We start from the raw sequence: 17235 nt of genomic DNA, 5'->3' as shown, positions 1-17235 counted from the left end.
ATACACCACAACTAGTTTTCTTAAGATAAACCATAGCTTTCTATTTATGATTACTGTTCTTTGTGGTCTGAAGTCACATGTGAGCAGAGGACTGAGTATTTTCTCTATTACTTGCCCTCTGTAAAAAGTTATTTTAATTCTGAGATAAGGATGAAGATTTCCTCCTTCAAGAAGTTTTATATATACAGTCTTACTACATTCAGTAGCTCTACAAATATTAGTTTATTGGGGATCAATAACTCATTAAATGTTACAGTCAGGGCGAAGGTGTTCGTCTGCTGCCCCGGGAAAAATCAGAGGTTCAGAACTTGCTTCCAGACAACATTGCAGAGGAAGATAAAGAGAAAATCTATGGGATTCTTGGGCAGGCAGTGTGTCGTCCAGCTGGAATTCAAGTAAGTGTATATTTGCCTGCTTGAAAAATGTTCAACCTCAGAATGAACCTTACTTTTCCTCTACTTGTGCTTCGTATTAACTCTTGTAAATGTTATGAAGTTAAAATTTGGACAATACAAGAGCTCTCTGAGAAACCATCTGTTAGCTAAATGGTAACACATCTGTTCTATGGACTGTGCGAATATTATCAAGTAAAGCAGTTGCATGACAAAAACCACATTAGGAACTAATGTGGGTTGTAGAAGTGGTTGGAGGACTTGATCAAATTGTTTTCGCTTTATTTGCATGTAGGATGAAGATATGACTCTACAAATCACTGAAAATGAAGACAATGAAGAAGATGATATGGTGGATGTTATATGGCGTCAATTATTAACAAGTTGTCCCTGGCTTTCAGATCTTGATGAAAATGCAACAGAAGGGTTAATTAAAGTGTGGAGGAAAGTTGTAGACAGAATCTTCAGCCTGTATAAACTCTCCTGCAGTGCATACTTCACTTTTCTCAAACTCAATGCTGGTCAGGTTAGTGTTTGTACTGATGAGGAAATCCAGTTACAAACTTTTCTAAATGATTATATGAACTATAAACTTAGCTTAAAGGAGTAATTCTTTCTTTCAAGGTTCCACTTGATGAAGATGATCCCAGGCTACACTTAAGAAATACTTCTGAGCAAAGCACTGATGATGTTATTGTGATGGCAACCCTCAGACTGTTACGACTGCTTGTGAAACACGCTGGAGAGCTTAGACAGTATCTAGAGCATGGGTTAGAAACTACACCTACTGCTCCTTGGAGAGGTGTGTGTTATGTAGTTGTTAAAATTAATCTTGGTGCATTTACTCTAAATACAAGCGGAAAGCATTGCATTTTCATAAAACTTTTATGTAAGCCTGATGGAAAGAGAGCCTGTCTTATATTAAATAATTTTATTAAAAGTGTTGAAGTCTGCTATGCATTCTGATCGTAGGACAGGAAAGTAGCAAAGATGCTGGTCCCCTTTCTCCCCTGCCTTAAGACACTGAAAGGAGAAAGGAGATGTAGTTTGTGGAGTATTATATTACCACCTTAAAGTGGGGTACAGGGGGTGCAGGGCAAGGGTGTTTCCTAGCTACTTTTTAAAATGAAGTTAAGAGAAAGAGATATGGCTTTAGCCAGATGTCTCAGAAGTAGTTGTTTGTCACTACGCTACTGGTTCTGATTGCTCAAGGGCTTTCCCACAAAAGGTCATTGAGTCAAAATGTGGAAGGCAGAAGAGGCTGAGTGATGCAAAATTGTTCTTTCATTTGCAACATTGTTACTAACTTCAAGAGCTATTAAGGAGACTTTCCTTTGAAAAATGATAGAACAGATACAATGTGCAAAACTCAGTTCCTAGTGCTTGGCTAAAGGATTTATATGTTGTGTCTGATGTCATCTGTATTTGAATAGTAGAAGGAAATAAGCTATTGCCTGTACTTAAAAAAGACATTTACGTTCTCTCAAAGCAAAACCAGCAGACTTTTAGAGATAAAATATAAAATTTCTGCATCATTTGAGGTGAAATGAAATGGGTCCTCTTTCTTTTCCTGTGTATGAAGGTATTATACCTCAGCTTTTCTCCCGCCTGAATCACCCAGAAGTGTATGTTCGTCAGAGTATTTGCAACTTACTATGTCGAGTGGCTCAAGATTCTCCTCATCTCATTCTGTATCCTGCAATAGTGGGCACCATTTCCCTTAGCAGTGAATCCCAGACTTCAGGTATGGAGGAAAAATAAATATTCAAATACGCTTTAGCTAATACATTTTTACATACTGGATAAAAAGATACTGAATTCCTTTTGTTTTCCCCAGTAACTCTGATACGTTCTGTCTTATGTGGGACCTCACTGATACCTTTCATTTGATTTACTAGTTTGGCAAATAAGTGTTTTCAGTTTCATCATCATGTACTTTGTTGGTACTTAATGTAATATGGGGACCTGATGTGAAATGTTGATTGATACATCTTTCAAGGCCAGAACAGCATAGCTGGTATTTTAACATCTGTTGTTAATTTAGGAAACAAGCTGCCTTCTGCCATCCCTACTTTGCTAGGTAATATTCAAGGAGAAGAACTGTTGGGTGGTGAATGTGATGGAGGGAGCCCCCCAGCTTCTCAAGAAAGCACTAAAGATGACACAAAAGTTGGATTGAATGAAGATCAAGCAATGATGCAAGATTGTTACAGCAAAATTGTGGAGAAATTGTCTGCTGCAAATCCAACAATGGTATTGCAGGTAAATAATCCAAATGTATGCTACTTGCGCAGTTACTTGAACCACAAAATACATAGTTTGTGGGTAGACTTATTGAAAGCTTGGTGCATCTTGCTGTTAGGCAGTCATCTTTTTTCATGTTGTACCTCCGCAATAAGTCTTAATACTCTTAGAAGTGAGTGAATCTTAATTTCTTTTACACAGGTTCAAATGCTAGTGGCTGAGCTGCGCAGAGTTACAGTTCTTTGGGATGAACTGTGGTTGGGAGTTTTACTGCAGCAGCATATGTATGTCCTCAGAAGGATTCAACAACTGGAAGATGAAGTCAAGAGGGTCCAAAACAACAACACTTTACGGAAGTATGTCTTTTTTGATTAATTCAAGTGATAATTGTAACAAATATTTATTCTTAGGGAAGCATACACTCAACCACTCAGTAGTGGTGTTGCTCCTGAATTCATACTATCCTAGCTGCTTCATGTAAACCAGTGGCTTTATTTCAAGAACATTATGATGCTACAGCTAGTACTGTAATCAGATGAAAACCAACAACAATCTACGTGTGAATCCATGGTGGAATTTCCTTAGCAATAATATGTTGGGAACCAATGCATATTCAGTTGTGGGTTATGAGATTCTGTAGTTCTCATTTACAAGGTCTTTCTACAAGTTGGCTGAAATGAGAACAAGCACACTGAAGAGTATGATCCATTTGGAGTAAACAGAATGTCTTAGTCTGCTTTTGAGTTTCAGTGTTCATAAAGTCTTCTTCACCTGGGTTCTCCTGTGAATGGATTTGTGGAAGAGGGAAGCCATTCACTGGGGTCTTGGCTAAGCTTAAGAGTGCCTCTTGGATTCTTATAGTCAGGACTGACATGGAATGGGAGAGCAGCATGATCTGAATATCTTTCTTCTTTATAGTGTGGTGCATCTTCAGGCAGTAGTAAAGAGCTCTTTAATAAAAGGAAAACAGTTTGTTAGAGTAGTTTGAGCTCTGAGCTTCTCCTCAGGGTTTCCAGTGCTGAAGAACCCAGTTAAAATGTTTCAGTTATTAAAAAGCCCGAAAGGGGTGAGGTGTGGGGAGCGTGGCTCAGAGGAACATGCGTTCAGTGTGGAATGAAATACTCTTAAATTTAGTACAGTTATTCTTGAAGACCTCATTTTAGAGATGTAATAATTTTTGTGAATTCTTAAATGTCTCATATGCAGTCTTATTTTATTGCTCTGCTTATAAAGTAACATGGTTTTTATGGAATTTAGAGGAATTTTTTGTTTTTACTAGAGAGGAGAAAATAGCAATCATGCGTGAAAAGCATACAGCTCTGATGAAGCCCATTGTATTTGCTCTGGAACATGTACGGAGCATCACTGCAGCTCCTGCAGAAACTCCCCATGAGAAATGGTTTCAGGATAACTACGGAGAAGCAATTGAAAATGCGTTGGAGAAACTTAAGAATCCTTTGAATCCTGCTAAACCTGGAAGCAGCTGGCTCCCATTTAAAGAGGTACTGTATGCACAGGCAGTACAATGTAGACACGCTCAGCACTCTTGCTGCACCGTGTGCTTGACCTTTCTCCTTAGTATTCTCTTGCCACATCAAAATTACAGTCTGAAACTTTCTCTGCAGTCGCCGCAGGCCTGCTAGATTTGCCTCTGTAAGGCCTGCTGACTGCCTGCAGTATTGCATTTCTACCCAATGAAATTGTTCTGTTTTCTTCAAATCTTGCATCTTCTGCTGTCTGGTATGCTGTCAGCTTTGGGGACAGAGGGCTTTGTGGTTTTGAAGTACTGTCTTTCTGAAACTATATGCCTTTTGAGTTTAGTGGATTTAAATTTTAACACGTTTGGTGTAGTTCTGTGGCTATGCAGCAAGCTTCGAGTGATCCACCCTACCCAAAGATACTTTGTTTTTCAATGATGTGATCTTGTCCTAGTTCTTAATTGGTCTGAGGAGAAACAAAATATATATTTACTTGGATATCCAGGGCCATGCTGGTGGTTTTAAAAAGTCTTGCTAGATATAACCTATGTCTTGCACACAAATAGATGGTTTTTGTAGTTCCCCTTCTGCCTCGCAGAACAAGCAGGTATGTAAACAGGAGGCTGCTGAATGCTGCTGCTTTTGACCACAGCTCAAATATTTATAAACACAGGAGCAAATCTCTTAAGGAATCATTGTGACTTTGGTGCTTGTCACCAGGCAGGGTATCTTTGCTGCATAAAGGATGGGGTTTTGGTTTTTTTTGTGTGGTTCTTTTTTTTTGTTTGTTTTCTTTTTGTTTGGATTTTTTGTTTGTTTTTTAGTTTTTGTCATCTTCATCCTTAACTGTAACTGGATTCATAGGGTGGCAAGGATGCTTTCTGGAAGGTGACCACCAGTACATTTCTTTTGGTGACAGTTCTTTTCTACTGCTAGCTCTTAATGTGGACATCTGCCTAAATTAATCTTCTTTGGAACAGGTTATGCTAAGTTTGCAGCAGAGAGCACAGAAACGAGCTAGTTACGTTTTACGCCTTGAAGAAATTAGTCCTTGGTTGGCTGCCATGATGAACACTGAAATAGCACTTCCTGGAGAGGTATCCACCAGAGACACAGTCACAATTCATAGTGTGGGCAGCACCATCACAATCCTGCCTACTAAAACCAAACCTAAAAAGCTGCTTTTCCTGGGCTCAGATGGGAAGAACTATCCCTATCTCTTCAAAGGTAAGAAATTGAAGTTTCCTCTTGCAAGTTATTGTCCCTTGTTATAAATTAAACTGCAATAAAGCTAGGAATCCACATGCTTGCAGCTTATGTTTTATCTGCCTGCCTGACACAGAGAAACAGTTGTTTTGGGCCATCTGCTCCCTCTCTTCCCCGCACCCACTTCACCATACGTTTTTAAGGAATTTTGCCCTGTGAATCTGTAAGTCAGGTGTTTTGTATCTTTTCTTTAGCAGGGTTGCATCAGAAACAGTATTTTACTTGCACACTGATGGGGTTAGCTGGATGCACTTTTCCAGGAGTTTAAGGTAGCACCCAAAAGAGAACTTCAGAGACTTTATGCCTTTTCTAAAAGAGAAAGACCTATTCATTACGTTAGTAACCTCATCTGTACTGCTCACAGAGTGAGCTGTCATAAACTGGTGATTCTAGTAGGCAAATGCTACGTAAACACTTAAGTTTAGACTGAACAACTCATCTTTAATCTACATAATTTATAAAACTGTTCATAGTCTGAAATGAAGTAGGACTTTAAGAAAGGATGAATTTTTATGTAAAAATTAAATTTTAAACAAAACTTATCACAGGTTTGGAAGACTTGCATCTGGATGAAAGAATCATGCAGTTCTTATCAATTGTGAACACAATGTTTGCTACTATTAACCGTCAAGAAACACCGAGGTTCCACGCGAGGCATTACTCTGTGACACCTCTGGGAACAAGATCAGGCTTGATCCAGTGGGTGGATGGAGCTACACCTTTGTTTGGGCTTTACAAGCGGTGGCAACAGCGAGAAGCTGCTTTACAAGCACAAAAGGTAACAACTATGTTTTGTGCCAGCTTGAACAGTTCAGAGGAAAACATTTATTCTGATTTGCTTTGCAGTTCTCTATAACATTGTCTTAAAAAAATTGTGGTTCTTTTATAGTAACCCAGAATGGGTCTGTATATTGGGATTTCACCAGATGTCAATATGTATTTTCATATATATATACACACACACATACACACAGTATATATTATGTAAATATACTCTTGTATGATAATTCAGGGAGAATTGGGTTTAAACAAGTAGAGTTAATTATGATTAAAGTTACTTTAGTTCAGTATCTCATTCTCTCATTCTTATTTGATTCTAAATGTGGGGTTTACAGTTATATTTTCAGAATTTTCCTTCATAAATTGTACGGTTAAGCCAAAACAATGTGTTTTGTTCATTTAGGCTTTTTAACTATTGATTTTTGAAAGAATTCTGAGGTTTAAATCATCCTCGGTAGAGGAGTTAATTTTTTTGGTATTTCTTTCTCACCAAAACTGAATTTGGGTTACTTCTCTGTAGTAATGAGTTGTAATAGGTAAATTACAGTTTTTATCTCTTCTAGGCTCAGGACTCTTACCAGACTCCTCAGAATCCTGGAATAGTTCCTAGACCAAGTGAACTTTACTACAGTAAAATTGGGCCTGCTTTGAAGGCAGTTGGGCTTAGTCTTGATGTGTCACGTCGTGACTGGCCCTTGAATGTGATGAGGGCTGTTTTGGAAGAACTGATGGAAGCAACTCCCCCAAATCTCTTAGCTAAGGAGCTCTGGTCATCATGTACTACACCAGATGAATGGTGGAGAGTTACACAGGTGAGTTATAACGGATACCTGTCCCTTTGAAAGGCTGTGTTTTTAATGGGGTGAGGGGCAGCAAATGCCTGGGATGTGTTCAAGCAATGATACTGTTGATTTAGGTGAGCTGGCACTGCTGAAGTTTCATGTAACAGGAAATGTTGGCAGTTGTACCATCTGAAATAAAAAATGGGTATACACCTGATATAGCTCTATCTTATACTGGAATTATCAGCCTATGACATGAAAACTCTTGTAAGATATCAGGCAAATCGAAAACGGCTTGGAATAAGTTCGGTTTAAATTGTCTTACACTTAAGATAATGTTTTAAGATGGTAGTCAGTCTGATGTGTTGGCAGAGGATTCCCACAAATAATTTTTTCCTGAAACTCTCTTTAAAGTCGTATGCAAGATCCACTGCAGTTATGTCCATGGTTGGCTACATCATTGGTCTTGGAGACAGACATCTGGATAATGTTCTTATAGATATGACTACAGGAGAAGTTGTCCACATAGATTATAATGTTTGCTTTGAAAAAGGTAACTTAAAAAATGCTATATGTTATTCAAATAAAAGGTTTCCCTTCTTGCTAGTTAAGAGAAACAACTTAATTTTTTGTCTTAAAGGGAAAAGCCTTAGGGTACCAGAGAAGGTTCCGTTCCGGATGACGCACAATATTGAAACAGCGCTTGGAGTGACAGGTGTAGAAGGGGTTTTCAGGCTTTCTTGTGAACAGGTAAGTTAGGAAACATGCAGAAACCTGAAGGCTGTCATTTGCCAAATCCTATCCTAAAAGTTTTCTATTAGACATTCTGATACTGATTTATTTATAAAGCCTTTGCCTTTTCTACTGTGATTTTATATAGGACTTTGTGTGGAAGGCTAGCTAGAACACAGTCTTTAGTTTTAGTGGTGTTACTACAGGCTAGCTGCATTTGTACGTACTGTGGTGTTCTTCTGGGTTTGTAGTGGTTAGAGCAAAGTTACAGATTTCTGTACCTACTCAAGTACAGTATTTTGCATTTAAAATTCCACTGTTCTATAAGGGTAATTTAAGATCAGAATGAGTCTGTTTAAAATATGGTGCAGGTCCTTCATATTATGCGGCGTGGGAGAGAGACTTTGCTCACGTTGCTTGAAGCTTTTGTTTATGATCCTCTGGTGGACTGGACAGCAGGAGGCGAGGCAGGATTTGCTGGAGCTGTCTATGGTGGTGGTGGCCAGCAGGCTGAGAACAAACAAAGCAAACGAGAAATGGAAAGAGATATTACACGTAGTCTGTTTTCTTCAAGAGTGGCTGAGATAAAGGTGAGTTTACTACAACAATTTTATTTTTTATAACCAAAGTAGGCTGTATGCTTTCCCTTCATTTATTTGCGTCTTCAGGTACTGGAAGACCCAACATTCATTGGTGATCATTTATTAGAAATAGTTTACAGATTTTATTGAGCTGAATTCAGTTTGTATCAAGGAAAGTGCTTATATGGAACTTGCAGATACTTAGTTTTCATTTTCTGTGTACTTAATACTAAAACCTGTTATAATATTTTTCCTGAATCTAAGCTAGAGGAATAAAAATAGAGGTTTAGAGAGCAATCTGCATGTCTGTTAAGCTTTAGTGCTTGTAGCACTTGTAGCACTTGTAACAGTGGAAGTAGTCCTAGATTAACAAGATGATTGAAGGGTTAAGTGCTGCCATATATTACTTTCTCTTACCTGTTAGATTTAAGTCCAGTTGTCTAACGTCTGTGTCTTGGTTATAGGTTAACTGGTTCAAGAACAGAGATGAAATGCTTGCTGTACTGCCAAAATTGGACAGTAGTTTAGAAGAGTATCTGAACCTGCAAGAGCAGTTGACAGATGTAGAAAAGTTACAAGGAAAACTACTGGAGGAGATAGATTTTCTGGAAGGTGCAGAAGGAGTGGATCATCCCTCCCACACACTTCAGCACAGGTACAGAGGAACCAGGAATCCTGTCAGGAATCTCACAGTCCAATACAGTTGGTGATTTAGTAATGTACTTACAAGTTAAATGTTCAAAATACATATATATGGGGGTGATTAATAGCTGTGTTGAAGCTATTCTTAAGTAAGCAAGTCACTTCCTGTACAGAACTACTATTGAAACTGTTTTCCTACTGAATAATCTTATTTATGTCCTATGTCTCATACTGCATCAGTATAACCTGTGCTAGTCTATGTTCTACACTTGATCCCCAAGACAAGAGACAGCATGTGCTGTATGTAGTGTCACATCACATTAATCCACATAATGCAGCTATTGGTAAATATCACAAAAATATTTTCATCTAGGCTTCTAGTTCTTTAACTTATTTTTGAGTTTATTTGCAATTGATCAGAGATTTCAGAATTGCATGACTATGCACATGCATTATTCTGTAGGAAAATTAATTATTAACACAACACTGAAGTTTTATGTAATTGGGGAAAACGTGTTTATTTTCTGGTCAACAAAGTAGTCGTATTGTTCAGTATTGTTTTCTATTCAATATAGTTAAGTATTTTTTTCTTTCTGGTACATACTTAATTCTGTGGCTTTAATAATTCAGGTATTCTGAGCACACACAGTTGCAGTCTCAACAAAGAGCTGTCCAGGAAGCAATCCAGGTGAAGCTGAATGAGTTTGAGCAGTGGATAACACATTACCAAACTGCTTTCACCAATTTAGAGGCAACGCAACTTGCAAGTCTTCTTCAAGAAATTAGCACGCAAATGGACCTAGGTATAAAACAGTATTTGTGGGTTTTCTTAATGGTTTGAAAATATCTAGAGTTTAGTATCAGGAGACATTATGAGTATCCTCCAATTTAAAGGCAAGGACCTAGGGTATCCTTCAAAGGGTGATTTATAACTTCCAAGGCTTCTGTGCCAAGCTGTCTGAAGGACCTTGTCTATCTTACCCTAGCTGGGCATGAGATTATTCTCTTGCCTTGTGTTCAGAGTTCTTCAGTGTGAATTCTCAATGTTTTCTTTATCACAGGTGAAAGAATACTTTTCAAAATGTGTCAGCACTCAGTATTTGTATGTTATAAAATGCGTGTTTCAGAGATGCATCTTCATTTTTAACCATCTTTCTTAAAAGGTCCTCCAAGCTATGTACCAGCAACAGCATTTCTGCAAAATGCAGGCCAGGCACATCTCATCAGCCAGTGTGAACAACTGGAAGGTGAAGTTGGTGCTCTTCTCCAGCAGAGAAGATCTGTGTTACGTGGTTGTCTTGAGCAACTGCACAACTATGCAACAGTAGCTCTTCAGTATCCAAAAGCCGTGTTTCAGAAACACCGAATAGAGCAGTGGAAAACTTGGATGGAAGAACTGATCTGTAACATGACAATAGAGCGTTGTCAGGATATCTTCAGGAAGTAAGTTGAAAAAATAATGGATTGTTTGAAGAACTTAATTTTCAAGCTACTTTGGGATTTTAATTTTCTAATTAAAACAAATACTTTGTATTTGTTTTAACTGATCTAATTAGAAAGCAAGACAAGATTAAGTTGTAATTCTGGAAGTCTGGGAAAAAAATAAAAGATGAAAAACTGCTTTAAAAATACCGTTGCAGAGTTTAATCTGTGTACTGCAAAAAGAAAGCCAAGTAACACTGCCATGAAGAGCCATGCTTGTGGCTTTAGGGTAGTGATATTTAGGGGTTTTAGAAAGTTATAGTATTTAAAAATCACTTCAGTAAAGATTTTTTAAATTTGTTAAAGCAGAATTTCAAGCAATTATTTTTTTCTTTTTCTGAAGCATTGGCATTAGCACTGCTTGGTTTACAAGATCTAGATTATATTTGAGCATTTACACCAAAACCCGTTTTCTTCCTATTCTATTCCTTCTTTGCCCAAGGGCCACTGATTGCCTTCTGTACTTGCAAATAGGTATGAAATACGGTGCATTCTAGGATTTCCTGAAAGTGTCATTAGGGTGGCCATCAGCTTCTGTCCTATTTAGAATTGATATGGAGTAGGGTAATGTGGCAACTGTTCAAAGGCAGAGTATTTTCCAGAATACAGAGCAGAAAGCAGTTTGCTAGCACTTGAGAAGGGAGAACTTTGTCATTGTATTTTTGCTTTACAGGTATGAGATGCAATATGCTCCTCAGCCACCTCCAAGTATGTGCCAGTTCATAACTGCTACGGAAATGACTCTACAGCGTTATGCAGCAGATATAAATAACAGACTTATCAGGCAGGTGGAGCGTTTGAAACAGGAGGCAGTTACTGTACCTGTTTGTGAAGAGCAGCTGAAAGAAATTGAACGTTGCATAAAAGTTTTCCTTCATGAAAATGGGGAGGAGGGCTCCCTGAGCTTAGCAAGCGTTATCATCTCCGCTCTTTGTACGCTGACGAGGTGAGTTGCCTCTTGTGAAATTTTTGGTATGTGCTCATGTTTGAGACCACTTAGAAGGAATGTTCAAGTGATGGTTATGTGGGGAATGCAATAGCAGGCAGGTTGTCTAAGTGTCATAATTCATCTAGGCGAAATCTGATGATGGAAGGTGCAGCATCTAGTGCTGGAGAGCAACTGGTTGATTTGACTTCAAGAGATGGAGCCTGGTTCTTGGAGGAGCTTTGCAGCATGAGTGGGAATGTTACGTGCCTTGTGCAGCTGCTGAAGCAGTGTCATCTTGTACCCCAGGATTTAGATATTCCTAATCCACTTGAAGCATCAGAAGCTGTTCACTTAGCGAATGGAGTATACATCTCGCTTCAGGTGATACTTTTGGATTACTTTTCCTTTCCTAATCCCTGTACTTCTAAGGCTTCAGCTAAGCCATTCTTAACATCTTCCTTAAATGGCCAAATGTTTGCTTATGGTGCTGCTGAGATTTTTATTTTGTTGGACCTTGGTCATCTTCATTGCTGTGTTTGGCTGAGCTGAATAGGCTTTGCTACTGCCATTTACATCGGTTGAAAGAAACCATTTTGACCTATACCTGACAAATTGTAAAAACTGCTGTCAAGTAACCATAATAATTGTTAGTATCAGATTATTGACACATCAGCTTTGTTTTGCTTTCATTCTTTTATTCTATTGCTGGCAGTGCAGAACAATTTCCAAGCTGTTTAATCTATGCCCTGTCCCTTTTCTGCTCCTATGAAGTCTTACTTATTTTCACCTAAAAGAAGTGGTTTGAAACAAATTCTGAAAGTCTGTTTTACAGGCCCCTATGTCCAAGATTGGGAAGGAGAAAACTGGGTTTATAATTTTGTGGTTTAGAAATGTTTTCACCTTAACCAACTAAACAAACAAAAAGACATTAGTGGCAGATTGAGTGAAATACCTGCTGAAGACTCAAACAGTTTATAAACTGTGGCTGGTGGAAATAGCTTATTGAGGCTCTTGGTTCCACTGTATTGTGTTTGACAAATATTTTCCTACCAACCTGTGTAAGCACATTGAGGTTTTTGTCACATTGTTTTTTTTGCTCCTCAAAGTATTAACACTTCAGAAACATGCCTGCAATTTCATTGCATTGCAGCTGAGATCTTTCACCCACATTGTTTTCCTCCCTGTGAGCTCTTAGGTAAGATGTGTAGCTCACTGAACAGCCGAGATAGCTAATCTTTTTTTTTCCTTTGTGTCTTGTCTCATTTTGGAGACAGAACATATCGGTTGGTTCTTTCTATAGCTGCCTTTAGCCCTCTGGTGCATTCTGCTTGCAGAAAATTGCTTTATGCCATTTGAGGTACTGTTCTTACCTGCATTGATTTCTGTGGAGTGAGTAGGATAAAATAATCACTGTCTGTCAAGTTTTTTGATTATTTTCCTTGCCTAGTACAATCAGTTTAACAAATCATAAATTCTGTAAATAATTCAACCTACTCTTTTAAAGTTATGTAATGGAAAGAGAAGCTACCTAATTTGATTAAATCGATTTGTAAAGTGTGATGTCTGTACCGCTAATGCTCTGCTGAGAATTGCTGTGTGGTATTGCTGATGATGCAGTTAAGGTAGTTGTTGCTATATTATGCAAATGTCAAACCTTTGGGTTTGTACAGAGTGTAATGGATTCCTGATTTCTTTCAACTTAAAAAAAAAAAAGTCGATTTTGACCCTTGGTTGACCACCATCTTTCAGAGAATATCCACTGCCAAAGAGTGTTATCTTTCAGAGAATATCCACTGCCAAAATGAGAAAGATGCTGTATATGATACTTCTTGAGACGGGAAAATTTCTAATGTTTTCATGCCTACTTCCCAACAGGAACTGAACTCAAACTTCCGACAGATCATTTTTCCTGAAGCCCTTAGGTGCTTAATGAAAGGGGAGTATACTTTAGAGAGTATGCTCCATGAATTAGATAATCTCATTGAACAAACAACTGATGGAGTCCCTTTGCAAACTTTGGTTGAATCTCTCCAAGCCTACTTACGAAATGCTGCCATGGGACTAGAGGAAGAAACACATACTCATTACATTGATGTTGCAAGGTAAATCACTTTTTAGTTCAGGTGTGAGAGAATGAAGACTGCACAGCATTAGTTTGTCTGAATATTATTTATTTGATGTACAGGCTTTTCTTGTCCAAGAAAACCCTTAAGCGGAGTGCAGTGTCTAAAGTGCACATTTCCTCTCTATGTGTTTGTGCATTTATTCACAGGCATACATAGACATACAGAGCTACGGCACGTTACATTTACATTTGCCTGGTAGGTTGACTTTTGGTAGTCAACTTTGTTCAAAACATATAGTTGTGGTTTTATGCTTGAGGTTAAGGGATGCTAAAAATAGAAACTGGTCCATTAGTTTGTGGGAGGAACCTGGGAAAGGGAGAGCTTATAACTATGGAACTTCTCCATCAAGATGTTTGATGAGCAGCTTTTGCATGATGAATTGGTGACTTCATTAAGAAAAACAAAACAAATAAACAAAATCCCAGCCAAACAAAAAGACTTGTGCATCTTGTAATGTGGGGCAGTACCTTTGTATGGATGGAAGTTCTTGGCAGACAGCTGAGCCAATTCAAAAGCTTCCTGCTACGTAGAAGTGATCTTGATGCTTCCCTTGTGCCAGTTATGGTGGCTTCATCAGTGCTGCAAGGAAGGCTGCTATACCAGTTGAAAATCATTTGCTTTTTTCTCTTGGGTTAATTGTCTTCGTGGTTTACCTACGGGCAAGCCTGCTCAACCTGTTAGTTAAGGGTCAAAAGTGATGTAAGGGAGGGAGAGGGTAAGACCACCTTTGAGGAGCAGTAAGCTGTTAAACAGTCTCGACTGTAACCGAGACCTCATCCTCCACCTTTTTACCCCATGGTGCATTCAGACATTTACATGTGTTACGTTTTAAAACCAGGACTTAATTTTCATGAAGGGAAGATATTTACATCACTTATTGTTCATAACTTTAACATGCTCATAGGAAATGTAGTTTGTATCCTCTACCTGCATTTTAAGTTAGCTTTGTAGCTGGTCCTTTAATACAGTCCTGTCTTATATGATATCTTTAGCTGTTCTTATGAAACCAGCATTAAGATTTATGGTAAGTAGAGGAAGAGGTGTAAGAAGAACATGCAGAGATTTCACCTTGTTCAGGTGCATCTTCATTCAAATCTGCTCTGGCTGTGGGAATCAAATCAGTTTAAGAAAATCCTATTTATTTCCTGTAGACTAACCAAAACCATGTAAATTTTCTCTTTTAAGAGTACTTCATGCTCAGTATGGTGAACTGATTCAGCCAAGAAATGGTTCAGTGGATGAAACTCCCAAAATGTCAGCTGGGCAGATGCTTCTGGTAGCCTTTGATGGAATGTTTGCTCAAGTGGAAACTGCATTTGGTTTATTGATTGAAAAGGTATGGATTTGTTCTTTACAGAGTACTTTGAGTCAGGAATATGAAAGCTTTACAAAAACAAACTATATTTCCTTTACATTTCTCAGCTAAACAAGATGGAAATACCTGTTGCTTGGCGTAAGATTGACATCATCAGGGAAGCCCGCAGCACCCAAGTTAACTTCTTTGATGATGACAATAATCGGCAAGTTCTAGAGGAAATCTTCTTTCTGAAGAGACTGCAGACAATTAAAGAATTCTTCAGACTCTGTGGTACCTTCTCTAAAACATTGTCAGGTAAAGAAATGTTACCAAATATTCAGTATCACTTTGTCCACTTCTCATAGAGTGATAGAATAGTGCCTTTTGAGAAGAATGTAAAATGGTCACTTCTGCTGTAACTTACCTTTCATATATGGCAAGCATGCAGAAATTTAAAATTAGTTCCTCTAATCTTGCTATGTTTATAACAAAAATATATTTCCTTTAAAAGGTATCAGTTCACTGGAAGAGCAGAATGCAGTAAATGGACCTGTTCAGATTGTCAATGTGAAAGCCCTTTACAGAAACTCTTGTTTTAGTGAAGACCAAATGGCCAAACCAATCAAGGCTTTTACAGCTGACTTTGTGAGACAGCTTTTAATTGGACTTCCAAATCAAGCTTTGGGACTTACTTTGTGCAGCTTCATCAGCGCTTTGGGTGTTGATATCATTGCTCAGGTAGAAGCTAAAGACTTTGGAGCAGAAAGCAAAGTTTCTGTGGATGACCTGTGCAAGAAAGCTGTGGAGCACAATATCCAAATTGGCAAGTTCTCGCAGCTGGTCATGAACAGGGCAACAGTATTAGCTAGTTCATATGATACAGCGTGGAAGAAGCATGATCTAGTGCGCAGACTTGAAACCAGTATTTCATCTTGCAAGACCAGTCTTCAGAGAGTACAGTTGCATATTGCCATGTTCCAGGTAAGGCCACAATGCACAAAACACATCTCTCTCCAAACTGTGTCTGTGGAAAGTGAGCTTTAATTACTGTGGGTAAGTAGAGCTCCTTTATTTTGTTGGATGAGCTGTAGAATATTTTAATGGACTTGAAGTATTTTGGTTTTAAATTACTCTGTCAATGTATAAGGAAAAGAGGTGTTACAGCTTAGCTTCTTTTGAAGGCTAGCTGCTGTATAAGATTCAAGTGTGGAAAGGTGTACATTTGGAGTCCATGAAAAAATTGCAGGTATTAAGTCATTTACTAGAAAATAAGTCATTCACTGGCTTTCTTGCTAGCAGTGTTCCCCCATTCTCCCTCCTTTTTTCAAACAGACTATGACTGAGGAGATTGCTTAAAACAGAGGTTATGCATTGCTGAACGTTGTGTTGCACCTTTCCTCCTAAGTTTTAATGCAGTAAATGTCGTCTTGCTCCACTGTTTGCCTCATGGCAAAATATAAATAGTACTTGTATCCATTCTAAAAATGTTCCTCTGAGGCTTTAAATAAATGCCATTGTGCAACTTGAGCTCTATGCTGGTATCTAGTTGTATTATAGTATCATTGATCTTCATTTGTAGTGATTAGAAGGTTAAGGGAAAGGCTTTCTCCATGTCAGTTAATGAACCAGTTAACAGATTGGTAAGCAAAATTGTGTTTGTTTTAGTGCATCACAGAGGAATTGTTTCTGACTATTGATGGGTTTTTTCTTTAGATCAGGGAAATGTGTGTAAATCACTCCTAGTAAGTTAATGACTGATTAATGATATAAATACCCAAGCCAGCAAAACATAGTTTACAGCTACTTATGTAATTTAACACTAACGATTTAGGACTTTTAAGCATGCTGGTATTATTTCACATTTAGCCCTTTTAAAATGCCCTTACTAATCGAGTATGCCAGAGTACTACAATTACTATTTGTGAAGCAAAGTATTTTGTGCTGAGAAATATGGCTGATCAGGTGTTCCCATTATTTCTTTAAAGTGGCAGCACGAAGATCTCCTCATCAGTCGCCCACAAGCTATTTCTGTTACTCCTCCACCTCGTTCTGCAATTTTAGCCAGCATGAAAAAGAAACTTCACACGCTCAGTCAGATTGAAGCTTCAATTGCAACAGTCCAGGTACTATTACCTTTGGGAGGTTTGTTCAGCAGTGTATTGGAATGTGACTTAACGCAAATGGCAAAATTATCTCCCACCTCTGGATTGTGTTTTCTCTCCTGCTATCGAAGCACAAACTTAGTGGTATTTTCACTGATCTCTTTAAAGCCTGTCTGATGTATACTGGTACATTGCTTGATTTTTGCCGTCTCATACAAAATACCCTTTCTGGAATATCACTCAGTTTGTTTCACAAGTGAAAATATGAGTATGTGAAAGTACTTTTCCTTCTGAAGGCTGATCATGCTCCTATTCTTTAAGTGTGTCTGACCTAGATCATCATTATTATCTTACTAAGTGTTAGCAGCTCCCTTTGTAGATCCAGGCAAATCAGTTATTTTGT

General features: G+C 38.2%; 1 protein-coding gene across 5 annotated transcripts in view; it reads left to right on the top strand.

Moving 5' to 3' along the window:
* The window catches only part of SMG1 (SMG1 nonsense mediated mRNA decay associated PI3K related kinase), an 86399-nt gene that overhangs the window by 63490 nt on the left and 5674 nt on the right, over positions 1-17235 (top strand). For all 5 annotated transcript variants that reach the window (XM_061473317.1, XM_061473318.1, XM_061473319.1 and 2 more), the window contains 23 exons: positions 257-395; positions 688-918; positions 1017-1194; positions 1975-2136; positions 2437-2654; positions 2838-2992; positions 3916-4138; positions 5095-5341; positions 5929-6158; positions 6724-6972; positions 7357-7495; positions 7583-7692; positions 8046-8264; positions 8720-8910; positions 9528-9700; positions 10061-10340; positions 11053-11325; positions 11454-11688; positions 13183-13409; positions 14619-14769; positions 14856-15045; positions 15242-15711; positions 16716-16853. In XM_061473317.1, the coding sequence (XP_061329301.1) occupies positions 257-395; positions 688-918; positions 1017-1194; positions 1975-2136; positions 2437-2654; positions 2838-2992; positions 3916-4138; positions 5095-5341; positions 5929-6158; positions 6724-6972; positions 7357-7495; positions 7583-7692; positions 8046-8264; positions 8720-8910; positions 9528-9700; positions 10061-10340; positions 11053-11325; positions 11454-11688; positions 13183-13409; positions 14619-14769; positions 14856-15045; positions 15242-15711; positions 16716-16853 (4828 nt within the window). The remainder of the gene's footprint in view (positions 1-256; positions 396-687; positions 919-1016; positions 1195-1974; positions 2137-2436; positions 2655-2837; positions 2993-3915; positions 4139-5094; positions 5342-5928; positions 6159-6723; positions 6973-7356; positions 7496-7582; positions 7693-8045; positions 8265-8719; positions 8911-9527; positions 9701-10060; positions 10341-11052; positions 11326-11453; positions 11689-13182; positions 13410-14618; positions 14770-14855; positions 15046-15241; positions 15712-16715; positions 16854-17235) is intronic.

The sequence above is a fragment of the Pezoporus flaviventris genome, unplaced genomic scaffold (assembly GCF_033815535.1).
Source record: "Pezoporus flaviventris isolate CSIRO_AGI_PZ_B2104156 unplaced genomic scaffold, CSIRO_AGI_Pfla_v1 ptg000078l, whole genome shotgun sequence".
Classification (NCBI taxonomy): domain Eukaryota; kingdom Metazoa; phylum Chordata; class Aves; order Psittaciformes; family Psittacidae; genus Pezoporus; species Pezoporus flaviventris.
This window is presented reverse-complemented; position numbering and strand designations above follow the sequence as displayed.